Source organism: Phaeodactylum tricornutum, chromosome 1 (assembly GCF_000150955.2).
Source record: "Phaeodactylum tricornutum CCAP 1055/1 chromosome 1, whole genome shotgun sequence".
NCBI classification, from domain to species: Eukaryota; Bacillariophyta; class Bacillariophyceae; order Surirellales; family Neidiaceae; genus Phaeodactylum; species Phaeodactylum tricornutum.
Genome location: NC_011669.1, coordinates 2037146 through 2058190, shown reverse-complemented (window position 1 = coordinate 2058190; position 21045 = coordinate 2037146). Strand labels below are relative to the sequence as shown.

Genomic DNA, 21045 nt, shown 5'->3' with positions numbered 1-21045 from the left:
CTGGTTTGTCTATATGCCGTCGCTTCGTTCTAGTAAGGGTGCCTACCGCTTCAAGAAACAGTAGGAGCTGAAGCAGGATTGCAACATGGCAATGGTGGGGCCCTTCTCGTCGACAAAGCTGTCGACGCAGTCGCCCATCTTCAGTCCACGTATCAATAGGCAACTTACCGGCACTCCGAGTCGTCCTCGTTCTGGTTCGCCCTATCGCAGTGCTACAGAAAATCCAAATTCTAACGCTGTTTCTAAGTATACCTTTACCTACAATGAGCAGGTGCTTGAAATTCGAAATGTGTGGGCGGAAAATGTAGAGGAAGAGATGGCAATTATACGGGAAGTGATCGAGAAATATCCTTACGTTGCAATGGACACTGAGTTTCCGGGTGTTGTTGCAAAGCCAATCACGGAAACGTTTTCGCCAGACTATCATTACAAATCTCTGAAAGTAAACGTGGATCTACTGAAAATCATTCAGCTCGGACTATCGTTCGCCGATGCGAACGGAAACTTTGCACCTGGATGCCCTTGCTGGCAGTTTAATTTCCAATTTAGCCTGGAAGACGATATGTTTGCGCAAGACTCGATTGATCTTTTGGTTAAGTCCGGAATTTCGTTTGAAGATCATGCTACGCGAGGTATCAATCCCAGATTGTTTGGAGAACTACTGATGGTTTCGGGCTTAGTGTTGGACGATCGCGTCAAGTGGGTGTCTTTTCATTCTGGATATGATTATGGATATCTCCTAAAGCTTCTGACAACACAAGATTTACCAGCAGACGAAAAAACATTCTTTGAGCTGCTCAAGATTTACTTTCCTACAATTTACGATATCAAATACATGACGAGTATTCTGGACGGCAACTTTTTTGGCGGACTCCAACGGCTGGCAGATGATCTTAGTTGTCAACGACTGGGTGCGGAACATCAAGCTGGAAGTGATTGCATGCTTACCATGGCAACCTACTTTGCTCTGGCCAAAGCCAAATTTACCAAATCTGATGGGAGAATCGACGAGAGTAAGTACACGAATGAACTGTTCGGGTACGGCAACAACCATACGGTACGCAAGGGAACTATGATGCATCGTGACTTGAGCACTGCGTCAACGGCGTCGAATGGTAGTGAGTAAATCATCGTTTACTTAGATGGGAGTAGTGCAAACTAAAAGTCACATTGCTGTCAATTGGAATGTTCGCTGAGTCCCCTCCTCCAAAATGTCTACAGTGCTTCCGACTCCACTGGTTGCAATACGATCGTCGCTAGATGATATAGCGATGGCATAGCCTGACTTATGGCTTGATTGGACACACTGTGTCTGCTCTAAACTAAATGGATTCCAATGTGTTGTCATACCATCGTTTCCAACCGATATAACGGTGTGCTGCCAAGAAGCTAGCTTCTGCATACATGCATTAGTGCCTAGCTCTGCCACAACCGAGCGCGTGGGAGCGTGAATAGTTGCTAGAAAGCCCCCTCTAATTGAACCTCCAGCCACAGCCCACCATTGATCATCGCTGATCGTCTCACAACTACTGATCCATCGTTTGGGACATGTTCGAGGACGGACTGCGTTTGAATTGGTGTTTTTTGAATTGCTCAGGTCTATTGCGTCCACCAATTTGTCGTGAGCTGTATCGTAAATGCTCAGAGCGCCATCTTCGCCTCCCATCAAAAGAAGAGATCTCTGGTTGCAGGGCGCTGTTAGAGCCAAAGCATGAAGATACCCACGATGCGGCGATTGGTACGTGGTCACCAAAGTTTCCTTTGTTAAATCCCATTTGTAGCAACCAAAGGAATCTCCCGCGGCTCCGTATATATGGTGTGCCTGGATCTGGACGTCGTTAATTTCGACTTTGCCTTCGTTGGCGGATGGGTTGGGAACAAACCGTGAGATCGGGGTGATCGGCAAATTCGGCACGTTAGGTCTTCCTGATTCCAGGAACGGAAGAATTTGCTTGTTCCAGTCAAATATGTAGACGCCATCGTCCCCTGCAGCTACCAGAAGGGTTTGGTCCGTATTGTTGAAAGGAGTATGCAACCGAATAGAGTACAGAATTCGCGAAGAAATTTTCCTCCGAAATATTGGAGCTCGGCTCATATCGTCTGCGAAGTCAGATGTAGTGATGCTGTTGTTTCCGTCATCACTTAATACCAAATTCGGCGTCTTCCATATGCAAATCTCTCCTAGGTTGGTACAGCCAATCAACCAGAGATCTTTCGATGATTTTTGCCACTTCAGGTCGAAGATTACCATCTTCTCATCCCGCTGAAAGCCGTCTCGGTGAATCTTCCATTGCATCTCATACGATATTGTATCAGCATTTGTGAAAGGCTCTAGAAGTGGTGGAATAGTTAACGCTGGAGATACCCTCATCTCGACAATTCCGTTTGTTGCAAACAACCTCACCTTACACTTGGCTTTTTACAAGAGGAAACATTTCCGAGTTCTAACTTGCCGTATTTCACGGTGGAGTCAACGTGGTTAAGAATCAAAAATGTCCTAGCGAAACAATAAAAGTATTCAATTTGTTCTAATAATGTCGCTTCAGACAACAAGTCGGTAGCAGGAGAATCAGAGACTATTTATTGTAGGTACCGCTGTACCGTCAGAGTGGTGCTTGTCGAGGTTGCTTTTTTGGTGTTACCATGGCAACCGTTCAGATTCGACAATATATTCGTTCGTCAATCAATGCATATAGCTCAGCACTGACAAACAAGATCTTCGTTGCTGCCGAATTTCGTCTTTGTAAAATATGGTCGCTCCAGCATGGGCCGGAAGAGTAGATATGTACCGAAAGGTACCGGCGGACTTGATGGAAGGCTCGAAGTCAGGCTCGTACTTCAGCTACTTTGCTGTCGCAGGGATGTTGCTTTTGTTTCTAATGGAATCCAGCGAATTTTTCGCTAAGAAGTAAGTAGAATAGTGCTGAAAGACTCAAAAATGAGAAACGACGACACTTGCCTGCAGATAAATCGTTTCCTGCTTTCGTTTGACCTATCGGCTCGCCAGTCTCTCGTCCGCTAAGCTGAACGCAAATGACCACTCTAATATGCAAAACTATGCGCTTTCCAGGCTAGTGACAGATTTGGCATTAGACTCCAACAAGGATCCGCGAGTTCGTCTGAATTTCAATATAACGCTGATGGATCTTCGCTGTGAGTATGCGGTAGTCGACGTAGTTTCAGTGCTTGGCACCGAACAGAATGTCTCGTCGCACATTACGAAATGGGGCGTAGATGCCGAGGGCGTACGCAAGCGGTACGCTGGCCGTAATAAGGATCAGAAAGATATAAAAATGTTCGACAGTAGCGTGACGAGCACTATCGAAGAGTTGTACAGCGATGGCGAAGATGCAGTCAGCTTGGACGAGGAGACCCTGGAGTATGCTCTGAGAGATCAGCAATACCTGTTCGTCGATTTCTATGCGTCATGGTAAGTCATTTTGCCAATCAGGAAATGGGCTTGCAACAGATGGTGGATCTTTATGTGCAATTAACGCGGCTAATCGTAGAGTGAACTCCGTCGTTTGTTCGCTTTAGGTGCTCTCACTGCCGCGCTTTGGCGCCAACATGGGAGACACTTGCGGAAGTTATGAGCGATGTAGCCGAAGATCTAGTGGAACAACACGATCACGAGTATTCTGAAGAGGAGTACGAGCATGCGAAGAAAGTTGAAATGCCTGTTATGATTGCTAAAATTGATTGCGTTCTACACAAGCAGGTTTGCATGAAACAAGGGATTTTGGGATATCCGACGTTAAGGCTGTTTGTGGATGGTGAGAGATGGAAGGGTGGCGATTACCGTGGGGATCGAACTGTGGTTGCCTTTGCTGACTGGTTACAACAGGTCGAAGACGCTCACAAGACAGACACCGAAAACTCAAGTGCAAAGAACGTCCAATTGGCTCATATGGGTAAGGCTTTTACGTACCGAATTCACGTCAGTACAAACATTTTTCGGGAAGCTCACCTTTTGTTTGCTGAGTAGCCGCGAAAGACCGTTTGGATAGCGAAGATGAAGGATCTGACGAGGAGCATGAGTGGGCAGAAAAGGTCAAGCGCCACAAGCAGCGGCTTCATCACAGTTGGGTTGATGCTGAGCACCCTGGTTGTAACATTGCTGGTCATCTATTATTGGATAGAGTGCCCGGAAACTTTCACATTCAGGCTCGTTCCCCTCATCATGATCTCGTCCCTCATATGACCAACGTCTCCCATGTTGTTCATCATTTATCAATTGGAGAGCCGGTGGCAGAACGATTGATTGAGCAAGAGAAAGTGATTCTTCCTGAGGACGTAAAGCGAAAGCTTAAACCAATGAATGGGAATGCATATGTGACAAAAGAGCTCCATGAAGCTTATCATCACTACCTGAAGGTCATCACAACGAATGTGGATGGGCTAAAGTTTGGGAAGCGCGATCTTAGGGCATACCAGATACTTCAGAGTAGCCAGTTGTCTTTCTATCGAAACGATATAATACCAGAGGCCAAGTTTGTGTTTGATCTTTCGCCAGTTGCTGTCTCTTATCGGACAACATCTCGGCGTTGGTACGACTACTTCACATCGATCCTGGCAATCATTGGCGGAACATTTACCGTTGTTGGTTTATTGGAATCGACCATACATGCGACGGTAGCCCGAAAGAGAAGATATTGAAAGACGTGCCATGGATAATTGCAGGCTATTCGAATGGCGCTGTGGGCGTAATGCCAGTCAAACCAGAGGAAGATCTTGTATGAGTTCATACTGTTTGCTAGCAGATACCACCAAACTGTATTTCACATCAATATAATTGCAAGTCCAGCATTCTGTGGTCGATACTTTTTCGTATGGGACGCTTCATTCCCTTAGATCTTCAATTCAGTCATTCTTCAATTTCAATTATCCCTCTTGACTATCATTTCGTAAATATGCCAGTATAATGACTGATTGTCCCTATGACTTATCTGTCTATCTTATCGGGAATTGATCTTGATTGCCAATCAAAGGTGTGAGAAAAACAAGGTTCCGTTTGCAAGTTTCTTCACTGTTGTCACTTTCACTCGATCGACGTCTCTTCTCAATTGATTTCCACTAGTGTGATCGAGATTTCAGATCATGTCTCCACCTCCAGTTAGTGTTAGTTTTGCTGAAGAAAGCGATGAAGAGAGCATCAAGCTTGATCTCGGCGGAGGCGATTCGTTGGCAGGCTCCTGTGGCACACATAAGCAGGACCAAGACGAAGATGGATATAGCTCAATGTACTTTCAGCGTGAAGGGCTTGAGTATATGACACCGATTTTGTTTGAAGACGGTATGGATTTTGTTGAGTGCAGTTTTTATTATTTGTGTCGAAAGTCGCAGGATTCTGGAGGAGTACTTTATAGGGAGCGTAGACGCTGCCAACCAAGAGCGACCACAGAACAATTGACTCATATGGATAACGCCCAGCCTTCGCCTTGTATTCGCAGACCGTTTCGATTTCACAGCTTTCCTTCTTTGGTTACTGACATTCAAGCTCGACGCTGCTCCTTCAGTGGGATACCTGACCTCGGGAACAACAATTCAGATTCACAACTCATTCGATCAAACTCGATGCGCAGTCTACGTGACCAAGTAGCCCGGGTTTCTTTTGAAGAATATGTTCAGGTTGTAACTATTCGCGCTGCACACGATTATCCAGAGGATGTGCGATCAGGGCTGTGGATATCGCGAGAAGAAATGGCAAAAGGTGTGCGAAGTGCCATGGCCAACCAAGAGTGCGAACAAAGGAAAAGACACGATACTGTTGCAAGTGACAATACTAGTACACGTGTTCTTCAGAGGGAGATAGATAGCGAGCCATCTGTAGATTGTGTCATCATAGAGTGTTTTTAATCTCTCCAAATAGCAATAGAATGATCGAATGTATTCACAGCACGAATCTAAAGATAGCTGTTTCAAAATGACGACAGCCGAGCCATTGACATCTCTTAGCATATTACCCAAAGATTTTATATGTGATTGCTTCTAGCTGGCTCTCAACCACACCATTTGCAGACTTGTAAAAGTACAAGCTAATCAGCGATTGTCCTTTTTCCAACACTGGTTTGTAAAGTCGCTGAACTAGCCGTTCCAAAGAGAGATTCCACTTGCTGGCGCATGGGCCATGAAGTCGCGCCAGGTTCTGGACTCGTGGAAATTTTGCTTGTGAGCAATGTTGTGGTCAATACTGTTACCAAGGCGGAAGGGAATGATGGTACTGCAGGAGTTACTCCTGAGATTGGCCGTCGCGTGGGATGAGGTGTCTTTACGTTGGTGGTATGAGCTGCAAACGCGGTGGACCTATTGGCGCCATAGTGGAGTCAGAGGTATGGTCCGAGCTGGTCATGGCTGGAAACATGATACAGGGGGCAGGATGGCTATGCTGTAAGCACGGGTTGCTAATAGAGGTTGGGTGGGTTCATCGAAGTGGAAGCAGTTGGTTTTAGTTTTTGTTCGTAGTAAAAATAATTCATCTTCCAGATGGCATGTGCACAGCCGACATGGCATCAAGCACAACCCTTACTTCTCCCAACATCCTTAAAACTGCAGTCCTCAATTCAGCAACGCCGACTCCTTCATGAATACTTAGCCGAATGTAAGGCGAGCCGTCGAGAATCTCCTCCAATTCTTCTAGTGAGCCGTCTGTCGTTCCAAGATCGATCTTTGACACAACGTCGATCCAAGGTCTTCTGGGGAAGCGCTGTCTCACTTCGCGTCGTAATTGAAGCTGGTCCGCTATACTAGAACACTTGTCTCCCGCTTCGCCCGATAGGTCCATGACATACATGACTGCGGTCGGCAAATGTTGCATCGCAGCCAAAGTTAAGGCTTCCATTTCGTTTCTTTCTTCGTCCGGCCGAACAAGGAGCCCAGGTGAGTCCATAACTTGGCAAAGTTGGGAAAAGGCATACTTTCCCAAAACAACTTCTTCGGCAACAGCACCCAGTTTTCGTTTCGCGTCTGGGACAACAGCTTTTGCGATGGCCTCTGTGTTGGACCAAAAAACTTCAACGTGCCCCAGCGTCATACCACGTGTCGTGAATGGATAGTTGTTGACCTCGGGATCTGCTGAAGAAATAGCTCGAACGATAGAAGACTTCCCTACATTCGGAGCTCCAACCAAAACAACGGCCGGTGTATCTAGAGCAACAGTGGGGGCACTTCGCAAAGATCGCTGTAACTCGAGGATCCCCAGTACTGGTGGAGCGGCAAGCTCTCTAAAAAGCACAGTCATACTTTCAATTCCTTCTTCCATGAATTCTCCAGCCTCCCGGGCCGTCTCCGCTTCCTTGACTTTGGAAATCCAATCCTTGCTACTGTCTAAAACCATTTTCCGTGCTTCGTGGATCTCATCCAGAAGAGTATTGAGCGTCAGCCCATCCTTTTTTTGACGAGCTCGAGCCGTCAAGTCGGCTACGACGCGCTCAAATGGATGTAGTCTTCTCCATTCGGATTTATAGCCATTTACCAAATCCCGGAGTGGGAGGCAAAGCCCCTGCGAAAGGGCGTTGAGCGTTTCGGCTCCATGCTTTTTTGCGCGATTCCGTGTATTCTTCAGTTCTTTGTCAGTTTTTACTCGATATGCGTCTTTTCGTGCCCGGTCTATTAACTCGTTGGGAGCTTTCACAACAGGAAGGCGACGAAGCCCGCCTGTGTTGCGGGTTAAGGCATTGTTGCGACGAATGACTTCGTCAGACGAGACGGGAGCAATCGCAGCGAGACTTGTCAGGCCGTTCACAGTTAACGGCAAAAGTCGCTGCCGGGCACGACTGCAGTAGGCAGACACAGTCAGCATCAGGTGAAAAATGGAAAGCAATGTTAAGAAACGATAACTCATTGTCACGTGACTCCTAAGGACGTCCGTTTTGCGACGAAAAGAAGTGGGCGATACTATTGGTATTCCCTTCCACTCTACGGGTGATGGCCTTGAGACTGGAATGTGTTTGTTTCGGAATTACGAGAAATGGGTGATAGTGAGCAGCTGTCCTACTTAGGATCAGTGACTTGTCTTCTTCAAACATTCCACATTCTTAAGAATTTCTGCGTTGCAACATCCCTGCCATCAATTAACTAGAAGACCTTAACCCTATTGCAATGGATGAAACATATTGATGTAGGGCACTTTTCCGCTGCTCCAGCGCCTGCCTCCATGTTAACATTTCGTTTGAACAAAGGCTACCAGTAGCACTGTCGTCACGAAACCAAGAGCTGTTGCGGTTGTGTCTTTGAGTGCTGGGAGTATGACACCAGGGAGCCGTCGCATGCGGCGCTCTCGGGAGGCAGCAGCTTCGAACGAAACCGATCTGTCAGCGTTTGAGCTGTACGGCATACAGGGCGACTCGGTTGCGGCCTTGAAGGCGTTGACGTCGGATGCTCCATCTTCGTTGACGACAGATTACAATACGGCGATACTCAGGCATGTCTCTTCCAAATCCTTAGATACGCGAGTTGTCGCTTTACGAAACGGTCTCCTAAGTGAGTTAGATGGTTGTGAGAAGAAATACTTCAATAGTCTTAGTCAAGAACAGATTTCAGTTCGCAGGCGTAAGCGGAACGAAATGATAATGGCTTACAACCGGGCGCTCGTACTGCAAACATCAGGATTCTCAAAGGAGTGCATCCAAATCTGTCGCGAAAAGCTGAAGGACCTAGTTGTGAAAAATCAACCGCCTCCGGAAGAGCTCTATATTGTTGCGTCTCGCATGTCGTTTTTATTCCTCGAAACGACGCTTGGTCCAAGCGTCAGCCGCTCATCAGGGCTAGTGCATGAGGATCTAAGCACACCTTCAATCTTGTCGGTCATAGCGTGGTTAAATTTATTTAACCTGGAGAAAGATCCACAGTCCAAGTTTTTATTGGCTCTTTGTAAGAGTCGGCTTCATCTCTCTGAGTCGGATAGGAAGGGAACGAAATCTGAAAGCAATGCTCGGTTGGCGAGGAAGGAGCTGAAAGCCGCGATGGAGATCCTACAGCATAAACTTCGGGCATCTCATGGTGGAGATACTGAATCAGTGGTGTCCTCTTTGAACTCGGAGGAAATTATGTCCACGGGTACTCATCAACTTCAGGAGTCGCACCAACAACTGCTACCTCGCTCGCTAGTTTTGCAAAAGCTCAATCAATCGGCATTGAATTTGAAGGCAAAATTAGAGCAAATGAAGGGGAACGCTAAGAAGTCACTGCTTTTATGTAGTGAAGCTCGCGGTGCGGCTGTTCTGGATTCTAGCTACGAACGCATAAATTCCAACAATCTAGGAATCGTGTACGGCACTACAGGAAAACGCCACTTGGCGCTACATTCTCTCTTTAAGAGTTTGCAGGTGAAATCGGAGGCTTCGTTTGATGTGGACGGTACTTCACGTCCCAATCAAGCTCTGACTGCTTTGTACAATACTTCGCTTTGTGCTCTTCAGGCACAGAACTACATTTGTTCATATGAATGTATGGCGACTTATGTTTCTCGCTGTGATGTATTCCACGTAGGAGTACGCTGCTGGCTACGAATGGCAGAAGCTTGTGTTGGAATCTACTCCAGCTCGAGGCCATCCAAATCTTTTAAGGACTTCTGTGCTATAGAAGTCAACGGGTACGTTGTTGCTTTTTCTATGTTGAAGGATTTCTAGAGCTTTCCTCAGCCGTTTGATTTCTACAACAGGAAAGCGAAAGGTCTACTTTTCGATCATGGTTTATGTACTGAGCAGCCAAATACGACCCAGGAGATTCTCGTTCAGGAACTAGCAAGTGGTGAGGACATTCAACAAGTGAAGCGCAACCCATTGCTCCGTGCACGTGGCTGTCTGGAACATCTTCTTTCAAATCAAGAAGCTTTGGACAATGACGCTCTCAGCACTTCACGTTTGATGTTATCGTTTGTATTACTGTCGTTCCGCGAATTTTATCGAGCTTTAGATATGGCCCGTCTTGTGCTCGATTCTCAAACTTTGGAAGCAGTCGAAGTCGGCAATGACACCATTGGCGTGGTCAAGCGGCGCATCGCTACAGCTCGTATGTATGCTGCAGAAGCCTCTTGTGCACTGGGAAACTCAGCTGAAGCAATGAAATATTTAGTCGGAGACGGAAGAGATGATGCGTTTGACCGTTTGTCATCAGACCTGGGTGGCGTTACTATGGACATGGCTGCATTGAATGGAACAGGGAAGCGCCGTTTGGCCCGAGCTCAAGTGAAAGTTCGATCATCGGCAAGCACCGTTACAGCTGCTATGGACAATATGCCCGCAGCCAAACAGCTTGCCATGTCGGCTCAAGCCATTGAAAATGCGTACGCCAGCAATCGAGAACGATCGGCAGCGCGGCGGGCTTTGGTGTATTGTCTGCTGCGTGGTGGTAATCACTCGGCAGCACTCACTCTTCTTCGATCAATAACATCGACGTTGACGAGTTGCCAAGCCTCCTAAAGAAAACAACATTGGTAGCATAATTTGAACTAGTGTTTTAGACTTTTTGACGTTTCCTAGAGCGGCCGAAACTAGCTGGATCGTGGGATTCTGCGTCGCGGGAAGAGTTATCGGAATCCACATCGGATAGGCTTTTGTCCCGTGGATACCATACAAATCCAAGATGGTCAAGCGCGGCAATCCGCTCCTGGGTAATGTGACAAGTCTTTCCTTCCCGAAACTTTTTGTGCTGCCTTCGTTGGTGGTGGACCCACGTTCCTAGCTTCGGATTGACATTGAAGTTTGTGGGAACAAGACAGTGCCCGTGTTCGTCTTTAAACTTGGTAAGCTCACGAAGCCTCTCTAGCCAAGTGGCTTCATGGGTGTCCCAGCAGAAGCCAATCTCATCGAGCTCTCGAGCACGCTCGGGAGTCATATGTGACTGTTTCCCTTGTTTTAGCAAAGCAAAGTGCCGACGCTGCTCCTTGACCCAAAGGCCAAGCTTAGGGGGTACTGGGTGGTTGAGTGGAACTAAGGAATGCAGATGATAATCGTTAGCTTCTATAAATTGTCACTAAGGTTGGGCTTTTTCCAGGATCGCTCACCGTGACAGTGCCCTGTCTGGGATCGAAAGTGCTCTAAATCAGCCATATGGCGAGCCCAGGCGGCTTCCTGGGCATTCCATGCAAAACCAAGTTCATTCAGTAGCGCTATACGTTGCGGGGTAATACTGCTTTGTTTTCCATCAATCAGGAGTTTGTACTGTTTACGTTGTTCGGCAACCCAGCTGGCAAGACGAGAGTTTAGCGCATATCCCCGAGGGACTGTACAGAAGCAAAATGGTGAGGACGGTATTAATACAAGAGTATGTCGGCTCAAGTTGAAAGTACCTACCGACGCAATCCCCGTGCTCTTTCCTGTATGCCTTGAGTTGCTCGAATGTCAATAACCATTTCGTATCCTTCTTTTTGGGTTTTTTCTTAGGTTGGAGGCGCCTCAGCGACATATCGTTTTCCCGTGTGACACGTGACGAAGCGACTTCTGTTGACGCAGCGGCAACAGGATCATCTATTGGCAAGCTGGAATGTGGAACAGAAGCGATGCCAATATTGGGTTCCTCACACCCTATCCTAGCTGCTCGCCTTGTTGGTATTGACTCGAGCAGAGCTAGGGACAACTCGGAGTGATGTCGTTGAGCTACGTACCGATCATAAGCAAGTCGTTCATGCACTGCTTCTGCTTGATCCATACGAAGCTGAAGCTCATTTTGTTGGCGAACGAAGGCGATTTCCCTCTCGCTACCGAGCATACCTTGGGGAATCATATTGTTAGAGCCCACTGTAGATCCAGAAACAGATGGGCGATAGTGTAAAGGATTTATACTCGCATATGACCCTAGGGGAAAACGAGTAAGCAAGGGAATCTCATGCCGCAACTGTAGAGGATTGCGAATAAAATTCTGACTGTGATACAGGAGGGGCAGCATTGAAGATGGTTGCTGCCTCTGTTGCGACTCGAGCATTTGCCATCGGAGGATCATTCTTTGATCTCTCGCACCATTCGGCATCATCTTTTTCAGTGGATAGAACGCCGACAAAGCAGTTCTCATCAGGAGGGTGCGCTGGCGTCGAGCTGGTTCGACCAGAGATTGTGGAGGTGTGCACTGCGTCTTGAGGAGAGAATGCTGCATGAAGCTTTTGCGCGATTGACATAATCGAATTGTTAATCGTGTCCTAAAGAGAAAGCCGCCAGGAGCACTCTGTTCTCAAAAGAAATTATCCGTACTTGAAATTCCTAAGTATGTTTGAGGGATGCTATTTAGTATTTAGCAATTAGATGACCCATAAATCGTGAAGACTGCTTGGGATTTAGACAAAAGCATATAAGCTTCAAGCGAAGACTGCATGTGTCGCTTGACTCGCTGTGAGAATCCGCAGACGCTGCATGGCCAACGGAGACCGGAGACGGGCTTCGACATATTACGCTAGAACTTCAGTAGATGATTACTTATGACACTCGAATAAAAATAACGATAGCGCAACGCTATTTTCAAACCAACTACCAAATACCCTCAAAACCACATATTCTTTTGAGGAAATTCACTAAAGGGGATGGAAAAAGGTAAAAACTCCCTTAAAGGGGACAGAACGTGTTCACTTTAAGTAGCATCATTTGGCGCTCAAACATTATTATGTATTCAAACTATTTAAACTAAACAACAAAATTTTAACCTTGATGCCGACGTTTCCCGCCAGGATGTTTATCGCATCTCCGTTGAGAGTGAGATATGCGATCGTACTCGTCTTCGTCGTTGGTAAAAAGTGCCACCCACCGCTTGGGATGCTGAACAATTAACGTACCTCGCATTCGGACGACGGCGCGATTGCTGGAGATCGAACGACGTTGTGGCGGTCGTCGAAGACTCGGAGGGGTCGACGATCCCTTCCAAAATTCGATGGGGATCGTACAAATAAAACGTAACCTCGGCATTGACGTGTGCCCGTGAATGCTTGTCATGTTGGGGCTGCTTTCTCATCCAACACGCAGACTGTCTGCGGAGCAAAGTGCATCTGACCAGTGCCGTCAACGTCAACGTTGGGGGGATGAGGGGTGGCTCTTCGGAAACGCGACGGGAGGTGGACGAAACCCGGCGTAACGGGTCATCGGTGATTTATAGTCTACCGCAACGTGTGGAGGGTGGGGTGCCACGCTGGGATGCCCATAACCCTACCATTCCCCGACGACAATGATCTTGGTGTGGATCAGTCGATGGCGTGTGAAACCGTGACCAAATTGCATTTGCTTTATCCGGCACCGCTTGACCGAAGCACTTTGTACAGTTTCCATTAATGCCACCAAACTTGGTACAGGTATCCTTTGTGACAGCCTCCAGTCAACATCATCAACACCATGGTTCCGTTCTAGTGCAAGCACCACTGGTGGATGTCTGGATTGCCGCCGGACAAACATCGGATTATTTCTGGGTAGTTACATTTAGGTCTTGGCGTCCGTTGTTGGTGCTGTGGTCGTTTTACGTGACCTCAACTCAATTGCAGCGTGGTAAAGCTAGGTGGTACTCCGCAGAAGACGGTCATTTTGGGAGCGTTCTGGTCCACCAAGTCTTACTGGTTTGCGTCCAGCTGAGGAGGATTCAATGGTAGCGACTCAGGACTTGCTGACAACCTTGGAGACCCAGGACCAACTAATCCAGTGAGTCGCTGCCGTTGCAGCCTTCCAGATTGTCGCCCGAAGTCCCCAACGAGGTTTGCTACCGTAACAAACGTGAACTTCTTTGCACTCGGGTTGCCCTGTTCTCACTCTCATCGGAGGCCATGCAATAAACATCGTGGCGGGAAACGTCGGCATCAAGGTTAAAATTTTGTTGTTTAGTTTAAATAGTTTGAATACATAACAATGTTTGAGCGCCAAGTGATGCTACTTAGAGTGAACACGTTCTGTCCCCTTTAAGGGAGTTTTCACCTTTTTCCATCCCCTTTAGTGAATTTCCTCTATTCTTTTCACTGACTGCGAAACTCTGTCTCGTCATCTCGCCGTCAACATCAATATGACAGATGATGTGTTCGGGGGATCTTAGACTGGATGATGCCACATAAAGCGAATTCGATGAATTTGTACAACGAACAACTCATCAAATATGCTATCTTCTCTACCAGGCCTATAGTTGAGCCAATCTTTGAAGACAGACAGTCAAGCCGTCAAAATGGCATTCACATCGATACAAAGAAATGATCGCCATCTTGAAGCGCTTATTAACTATCACACGAGGGAAGAATCCGAATTTACATTACAACTTATTGGTACTTTGCTCCCATTGTGACAATTCGGGTATGCAGGTTGCAAACCTGATGATGTCTACCAATAAGACTAGACAACGGCACGCTTCATGTAGCCGAAGTCCAGGAAGTCTTGCGAATACCGATTGTGAATCCAATCCAACGTGTGCTTATCCAGAGCGTCCGTGGTCAAATGAGTGTCATCGCTTCGATCCTTAAAGTCCTCCGCAGATCCTAAAGCCTGGAACTTTTTTAATTCTACGTGGCCCAGTCCGAAAACCTGCATCAAGTGTGCAAATTGTGGATTCAAGGTATCGTCTAGTCGCAAGATGTAATCAACGTAGCGTGTTTCGTGAGGGCCAACAATATACTCAATCTGAGGTGTAAAGTGGCCATTGTCTAGCAAGTATCCAGCCGCCGTCTTGGTTTCTCGATCGTGCATTTTGCGCATCAGCCACTGGTTCATGTATGCACTCTCATGAAGTCTACTACGATTGCACTGATCGGGTCGCCAGTCTTTCACTTTGAGCGTACAAATATAATAGAATTCGCTTACCATACGCTCGTATGGATCTCGAATCACGCCAAAGACTTCGGCGTGTTGATACGGATCGCTCTCGGCCAATGGAAAGACATAAGTAGGGAGGTGCCACCATCCTATCCGCATGGGCCATTCGGTGCCGGGATAGTCACAAATGTCGCGCTTCGGCTTATGAAAGAACGCGCAGCTTCCCCAATTTATCCCATTTTCGCCAGCTGCATTTTCAATCGCGGAACCCGCTGTCTTGGGAATGTGCAGAAACTTTAGGGGGCGTTCCAGGCTTTGAAAGGACTTCGTATACAGCAAGGCCTGTGCTTTCTCCGCGGTTGCATTGTACAATGGGAAGCTCACGAACCGCTGCGTGTGCACATTTGTTCCATAGCTAACAAAGCCCCGTTGCCAGCTATCGGATCCAAAATTCAGCTTTGGTGAGTTCAGGTGGAAAAAAATGAGGACAACGGTCTGGGATACAATGTAAAACACCACGAAACATGCAATGATAGTGTAGGCCGACTGGCGACGCAAGTGAAATGGTCGTGGCTCTCGTCGTGGTGCTGCCATGAAGATCTGAGAATTATAATCTGTTAGCTATGATGAAGTCGGGGCGTGAACAAGGCTCATTCGAGCAGAGTGTACTCACAGTCAAGCATTCGCCATGCTCGTTCGCTGGACCACTTTCAGCCAATGCTCAGGTTTGAGTGTTGCTGACAATGAAAGGCAGGATATTTGTTTTTGCTTAGGACAGGGTAGGGATTCCCTTCGTTTACAGACAAGTCAGCCCAGCCCTACCAGGTACTTCCATTCCAGGAAATAAATCATCGATTATTCCATCCATTCACAATTCATCAGCGTCCCAAGCGGGAATGGTATGTCCAAAAACCTGGATGCGATAAAGCTGAAGCGTGCACGATGGACTTGTCGTCGATTTTGGATGACTCCGACTCTTCGAACAATGATGAACCAGACAGTTCCATATATAGGAGTATTTCTGACACTTCAAGTCGGATGGACTTGGAGCAAATCTTGCGCGAAGACGAGGAAGACAACGATGAAGTTGAGCTTGATTCGCCAAAGTCTCAACATGGCTTTGGCGCCCTGCGCTGGAACGAACAGACGCCGCTTGGGGACGGAAGCAACTCCCACATACTCAGCCAAAACAGTTTTGGCAGACCTTCGCAGAATGCTGAGGATTGGGCGCTGCTGCAGGTCATTCTAGATGAAGGCGATGACGACGAGATTAGCACGGAAGATGACTGGCTACACACGTCGGGCTCGGGACGCGTCTCGTGTCCTACGACGGATCGAGCAAATGTAAATTCAATAATGCAGTCGGACGAAACCAGTATGAATTCTGGAGACGAAAGCAGTGTGACAATGACATTACCGTCGAGTATTTCTTCCACGCCACGGATGGATTTGCCATCAAATGAGTCCTTGCTTGTCAAGAAGTCACAAAGGGATTTTCCCGAACCTGTTGATCGTGTTTCTGGCCATGCGGCGCTTCAACCGCTGCCTGCAACCGATTTACTTGAGCACTTTTCCCGAAGTACAGCCCGTCGCGGCATTTCTGGTGCTCAACCCTCAGCGTTACCCCAACCAGATTCGACTGAGGACCAGGAGGAAGAGGAAGCTTCACGGCGGGCCTTAGAGCATGCCAGAGCTTACGAACAAAAACTACTGAGGGCTGGCCATCGTGAAATTATATCACCTTTGATGGTGAAAAGGCGATTAAAGCCCAAAATCGAGTTGTGTTCGCGCTCTGCCCGAAAAAAACGGCCACAGCTAACGGAGCGCTTCGCGTCAACTTCCACGCCGCGCTTCAACTTTTCTGGCATCGTCGAGGAAAAAGAAATGCTTTTAATTGGTGCTTCTCTGGTTCAGCACACCACAGCTGGATCAGACGAAAACTATGGCCTGCCAACCTGTCTAGCTTTCAATTCGAGATTCATAGCTATTGGAACTCAGCTTGGAATCGTTCTCGTGTACGATTTCTTTGAAGTCTTGCGCCAACAGTTGGGAGGAGGCGGCTCGGAGGATAATTGGAATGCACAAAAGGCCGGTGCGGTTACAAGTTTAGACCTGAGCACTAATGGCGATATGATTATCTCTGGATATACGAGTGGGTGTGTTGTCTTATGGGATGCGATAAAAGGGACTGTGCTGCGCAGCATCCACGATATACACCCATCGCCAATCACTACTGTTCGCTTTGTTGCGAATCTCAAGGCCGTGACAGTAGACGCTGGCGGACTTGTTAACAAAGTGGCTTTTGTCAAAAATATTCTCTGGTCGACGTATTCGACGGATATAGATTGTTTGCTGGATGGGACGGCAGGGCAAATTTTATCGATGAATGTGTTACCGCCATATGCAATGGTAAATCCTCAGCTGCGGCCGGAGAATCTGGCGTCAGTCTTACGTGGGATGAACTTGATAGCACTTTCATCGGAACGGAGCTCATTCGTCGTCGCTGTCGACCCCACTGTCAACGTTCTTCACCGTTGGGCCAGACCGCCGCAGGAAGACTTGAATGAAAGCAAGGTAGACGATCACGAACGTGAAGTGCATGCGCACATGCCTTGCTTGGCATGGGGATGGGCGCTTACTTCTGGTGGCGGCAACTTAGTTATGCCAGTTTTGGCTCGAGGTTGGGGCTGTTGCCTCCAACTTTTGGGTGTCAGCTTTCCGACAGGTGACGATACCACAAATGTGGAGAAGGGCAAGAATGCTCCTATTCACTGGCCAGCGTTCGGACTGCATGACGAAATTGACGCTAAAGCTCCAATTCTTGCTTTAGAATGGCTAAGTAGTCGTTCAGTCTTATATTTGACACTTTCGAACGAACTTCACTTGATTGATACTGTAATGATGACGTTGCTCGAACGAATCGACGTTTCGAATCTTCGTACGGTGTACGCCGAATTTTCCTTGAGCCGTAACGCTTCCCAGAAAGGCGACCGCATAGCAAGTCGCGACAACGATCTGGAGGTTTCTGTGACATTTCAAAACAGCGTTCGTTGCAGCCATGACCGGCTTATGATTCTTTGTCAAGAACAGCTGAAATGCATATCCATTGTTGGTGCACGCCGTCGTATTTCTTGCTTGGAAGCGGATGGCGAATGGCTTGAAGCACTCGCGCTCACATTAGACCATTATGAGAGCACTGTAATCAGTCAAGAAGACCGTCAGCGAAATCCAAATCAAGCGAAAGATTTTGCGAGCCGTCGTAACTTTGTCTTCACAAAAGGTGAAGATCATGAATGGATTGCAAAACTTCTGATGCGGTACTTGAATCTTGCTGTGGAGAATGCACCAGATTCCAGTGCCAATCAACCATGGTCTCCAGGATCAATAGATGCTAGAATTGATTTGGCCCAAAGTCATTTCCAGATGCTTGCAGGTGTCTGCGTGGATTTTTGCGTGGTTACAAGAAGACTAGACCTTCTCTTCGGTCCAATCTTCAGACGTTTCCAGCACGTTGGGTACACAGATATCTTTCTGGATGTTCTCGAGCCGTATGTCCTAAATGACAGGCTTACCTACATTGCACCGGAAGTAATGAATCACTTTGTCGAGTACTGTAGATCGCACAATGGCATCGCAACCGTGGAAAGATGCCTTCTACATATGGACTGTACTGCTATGGACTTCGATACAATCATTTCTTTGCTAATGGTCAACGAAATGTTTACTGCTCTCTTCTTTGTTTTCAATCAAGGTTTAAACGACTTCGTTACTCCGCTTCAAATGTTGTTCGAGAAATTGTTTGAGGAAGCTGATACGGGCAAGGCCCTACTCAGTCGTCGGCGAAATGGTACTCCGCAGAACCGTTTTGAACGATATGGCTATAAAGCTATATTATACCTACAAACATGTTTCCGTGGCAAGACTTTCCCGGTGGAGGAATCTATTGTGCCAGACGAGCGACGGGGGTCTTTGAAACGTGAGCTTTTGGAGCTTTTGATGCGAAAAGATTACAATCCATCGCCACACTCCATGCATTCGGGTGAAAACAATGTTGTCATCGGGCAACGTGCTCAACTGTATCCTTACATGAAAATTTTCTTACAAGTCGACCCAAGGGCAGCCCTAGACTCCCTGTCCCTTGCATTTGGCTACGCTGAACATTTACTTACTGTTCGACCTTTGCCTTGGGATAATACAGTTGGTATCACTGGACATTGCTGTTCAGAAAAACTTCAAGCAGTTATGGATGCTTTGGCACATATCACTCTACCGCAGTTTTCAGACTTTACAGATAATGTTCCTTTGGTTCGACCACAGAGTGCAATGAAAATATTTCTGGATTTTGTTTCCGTTTATATGATTGCAGGATCTGTACAAATGGACAACGAGATAACATTTATGGTCTTAAGTCGCATGTGCGATAAATATGTGGAAGCAAATGACGCTGTGCATCGGCAGCGTGCGCAAAAAGATGTGATGGATCTCCTAGGAGCTTTACCGAGTGAAGCGTACGATCCAGATCGTGTGTTGTTGCTCATTGACAACAGCGGTATTCACAGAGCTGCGTTACTTCTGCACCAACAAGTCGCATCGTCCTGGAAACCGGACGCACTTGATCTGCAATTAAGGTGCCTCCACTTTCAAAGCGCGATCGACTGCTATCTCGAAGACGAGGACTTCGAATTTCGTAAGGACGTCTTTGCTTACGTTAAAAAAGAATGTTCTGGATCTCTTAATAGCTCACGTACGCCGGAGGAGGAAGATCCGATAACTTTACGAAATGCACTTCGTACGAAACTCTCCGACCTCATCCGTCTTGACGCGACATTGACTGTACAACTTGTGGTGGAGCTCTTTTCTGATGAATTTGATTCTGTAGTTTCATCTCTAGAAGGTGTGGGAGAGGCGCAATTTCTGCTTCTCCACACAATCATTTCAGGCAATCTCTCAGATTCTGACCCAGCGGCCTGTTCTGTTCTGAATTTGACGGTCGAGCATCACCACATGTACCTGAAACTGATGGCAAGCGTTCATCCGGAACTCGTGTACGAGTACCTGTCAACTCATGACAGCTATCGAACTGCCGATGCATTAAAACTTTGTCAAGACTGTAATATTGCCGATGCATCAGCCTACCTCTTGGAGCGAATGGGTAATGTTTCGAGCGCTCTTCAATTGATATTACAGACGCTAGAGAGCCGTATGATGGGCTTGAAACGGGCAATCCGTGGAATGGGCGGAGATGCATTCCGAAATAGGTCGGTGTCTGCTTCTGCCTTCGGGAAAAGTGGACGTTCTTCCTCCTTTGAGACTTTGATGACGCAAAGGAAGGATACGGAGAGCGTAAAACGCATACTCATCGTGGCGCTCGATGTTTGTGAAAGGAATTCGGGGACCGCCATATCTCGAAGTGAACATGGATCGCAATTGTGGTTCAATGTTCTCGACCGTCTTATTAACGCCAAAGGCTTTCTACGGCTTTCAAGAGAGCAACCAGAACATGCCTGTGTCATGGCCGTTGTTCTTAGCGACCTTCTTCGCGTGACGATGCAAAGAATGGTGTCAAGTGTTCCTTTATCGGATCTGGTCCGTAAAGTTACTTCCGATAGTTCCGGGAGTCAACTTGGTGAGTTACGTGAAATGCTTGATATTCTCCTTGGAACGTATAGCTTCGAGCTGGATTTGTTCAAGAGTGCCACCAGAGTTGGGCGATTTGATATCATCCGAATTGAGCGAGAACGCAATCACCTGCAGCAACAAGGATCCGCGGTTGATTCAGTGACAAACATCGTTCTCGAACAACAGTCGGCTGCACAGTTGACTTCTCTTTTCCACAATACGGAACGACGGGACGGTTTGCTTAACATTCATTCAAACGGGCACTCCAATTTCATGGACGGGTCTTTGTTACCTTACTCGCAACGAGCTGCCAGCGGACTAGGCTCGGCCTTGACCAAACTTCGCTCTCGTCGTGGCAATTTCGATACGTCGAAGTCATCACGATTGCCGAATATAAGTATGATTCGTTCAACAGAGCGCAACGTGTCAAACGGAAGATTTGAGCAGGTTTCCTACGGAGAGCGGCTTGTTGGTCTTTTAGGTGAGCCGGAGCATCGAGGACGCTTGATATCTTTCGAAAACAAGGAGTCCCGTTTCAAACTTTAAGAATTTGATACGGATTCTACCAATGTTGTGTAAGTTAGTTGGACTATATGGTAGGATCTATTTGCGGCTGTGCGAAAACCTTTGAAAGTTCAGGAACCATTCTTTCAGGCGTGAAGGCAAACCAGTACATAACACAAACACAAGTATGGAGAGTCCCGCCATTGGAAACAAAAAAAATAAT

General features: G+C 47.2%; 9 protein-coding genes across 9 annotated transcripts; 5 read left to right on the top strand and 4 right to left on the bottom strand.

Annotated features, from left to right (window-relative positions):
• Positions 1–277: 277 nt before the first annotated feature.
• On the top strand, positions 278–1039 carry PHATRDRAFT_9576 (predicted protein; the record flags this gene model as incomplete). The annotated part of the gene is made up of 1 exon (XM_002177398.1): positions 278–1039. A coding segment is annotated over one exon (762 nt), but the record flags the coding sequence as incomplete, so codon positions are not given.
• Positions 1040–1322: 283 nt separating this feature from the next.
• On the bottom strand, positions 1323–2371 carry PHATRDRAFT_32253 (predicted protein; the record flags this gene model as incomplete). The annotated part of the gene is made up of 2 exons (XM_002176861.1): positions 1323–1396; positions 1483–2371. The coding sequence occupies 2 exons, from the start codon at positions 2369–2371 to the stop codon at positions 1323–1325; spliced, it is 963 nt and encodes a 320-aa protein (XP_002176897.1).
• Positions 2372–2658: 287 nt separating this feature from the next.
• PHATRDRAFT_43106 (predicted protein) lies at positions 2659–4879 on the top strand. Its single transcript, XM_002177397.1, has 4 exons — positions 2659–2908; positions 3071–3430; positions 3538–3911; positions 3986–4879. Exons 1-4 carry the CDS (start codon positions 2751–2753, stop codon positions 4654–4656), a joined length of 1563 nt encoding a protein of 520 aa, XP_002177433.1. The 5' UTR covers positions 2659–2750; the 3' UTR covers positions 4657–4879.
• A 218-nt stretch (positions 4880–5097) lies between these two features.
• PHATRDRAFT_32251 (predicted protein) lies at positions 5098–6261 on the top strand (the record flags this gene model as incomplete). Its single annotated transcript, XM_002177396.1, has 2 exons — positions 5098–5710; positions 6077–6261. 2 exons carry the CDS (start codon positions 5098–5100, stop codon positions 6259–6261), a joined length of 798 nt encoding a protein of 265 aa, XP_002177432.1.
• Positions 6262–6426: 165 nt separating this feature from the next.
• Positions 6427–7869, bottom strand: PHATRDRAFT_43105 (predicted protein). The gene has a single exon (XM_002176860.1). The coding sequence runs from the start codon at positions 7838–7840 to the stop codon at positions 6473–6475; it is 1368 nt and encodes a 455-aa protein (XP_002176896.1). The 5' UTR covers positions 7841–7869; the 3' UTR covers positions 6427–6472.
• A 302-nt stretch (positions 7870–8171) lies between these two features.
• On the top strand, positions 8172–10418 carry PHATRDRAFT_43104 (predicted protein; the record flags this gene model as incomplete). The annotated part of the gene is made up of 2 exons (XM_002177395.1): positions 8172–9589; positions 9659–10418. Exons 1-2 carry the CDS (start codon positions 8244–8246, stop codon positions 10416–10418), a joined length of 2106 nt encoding a protein of 701 aa, XP_002177431.1. The 5' UTR covers positions 8172–8243.
• A 148-nt stretch (positions 10419–10566) lies between these two features.
• On the bottom strand, positions 10567–11225 carry PHATRDRAFT_6300 (predicted protein; the record flags this gene model as incomplete). Its single annotated transcript, XM_002176859.1, has 2 exons — positions 10567–10928; positions 11003–11225. Coding segments are annotated over 2 exons (585 nt in total), but the record flags the coding sequence as incomplete, so codon positions are not given.
• Positions 11226–14282: 3057 nt separating this feature from the next.
• PHATRDRAFT_32247 (predicted protein) lies at positions 14283–15293 on the bottom strand (the record flags this gene model as incomplete). Its single annotated transcript, XM_002176858.1, has 1 exon — positions 14283–15293. The coding sequence occupies one exon, from the start codon at positions 15291–15293 to the stop codon at positions 14283–14285; it is 1011 nt and encodes a 336-aa protein (XP_002176894.1).
• Positions 15294–15641: 348 nt separating this feature from the next.
• On the top strand, positions 15642–20864 carry PHATRDRAFT_43103 (predicted protein; the record flags this gene model as incomplete). Its single annotated transcript, XM_002177394.1, has 1 exon — positions 15642–20864. The coding sequence occupies one exon, from the start codon at positions 15642–15644 to the stop codon at positions 20862–20864; it is 5223 nt and encodes a 1740-aa protein (XP_002177430.1).
• Between the last annotated feature and the right edge of the window lie 181 nt (positions 20865–21045).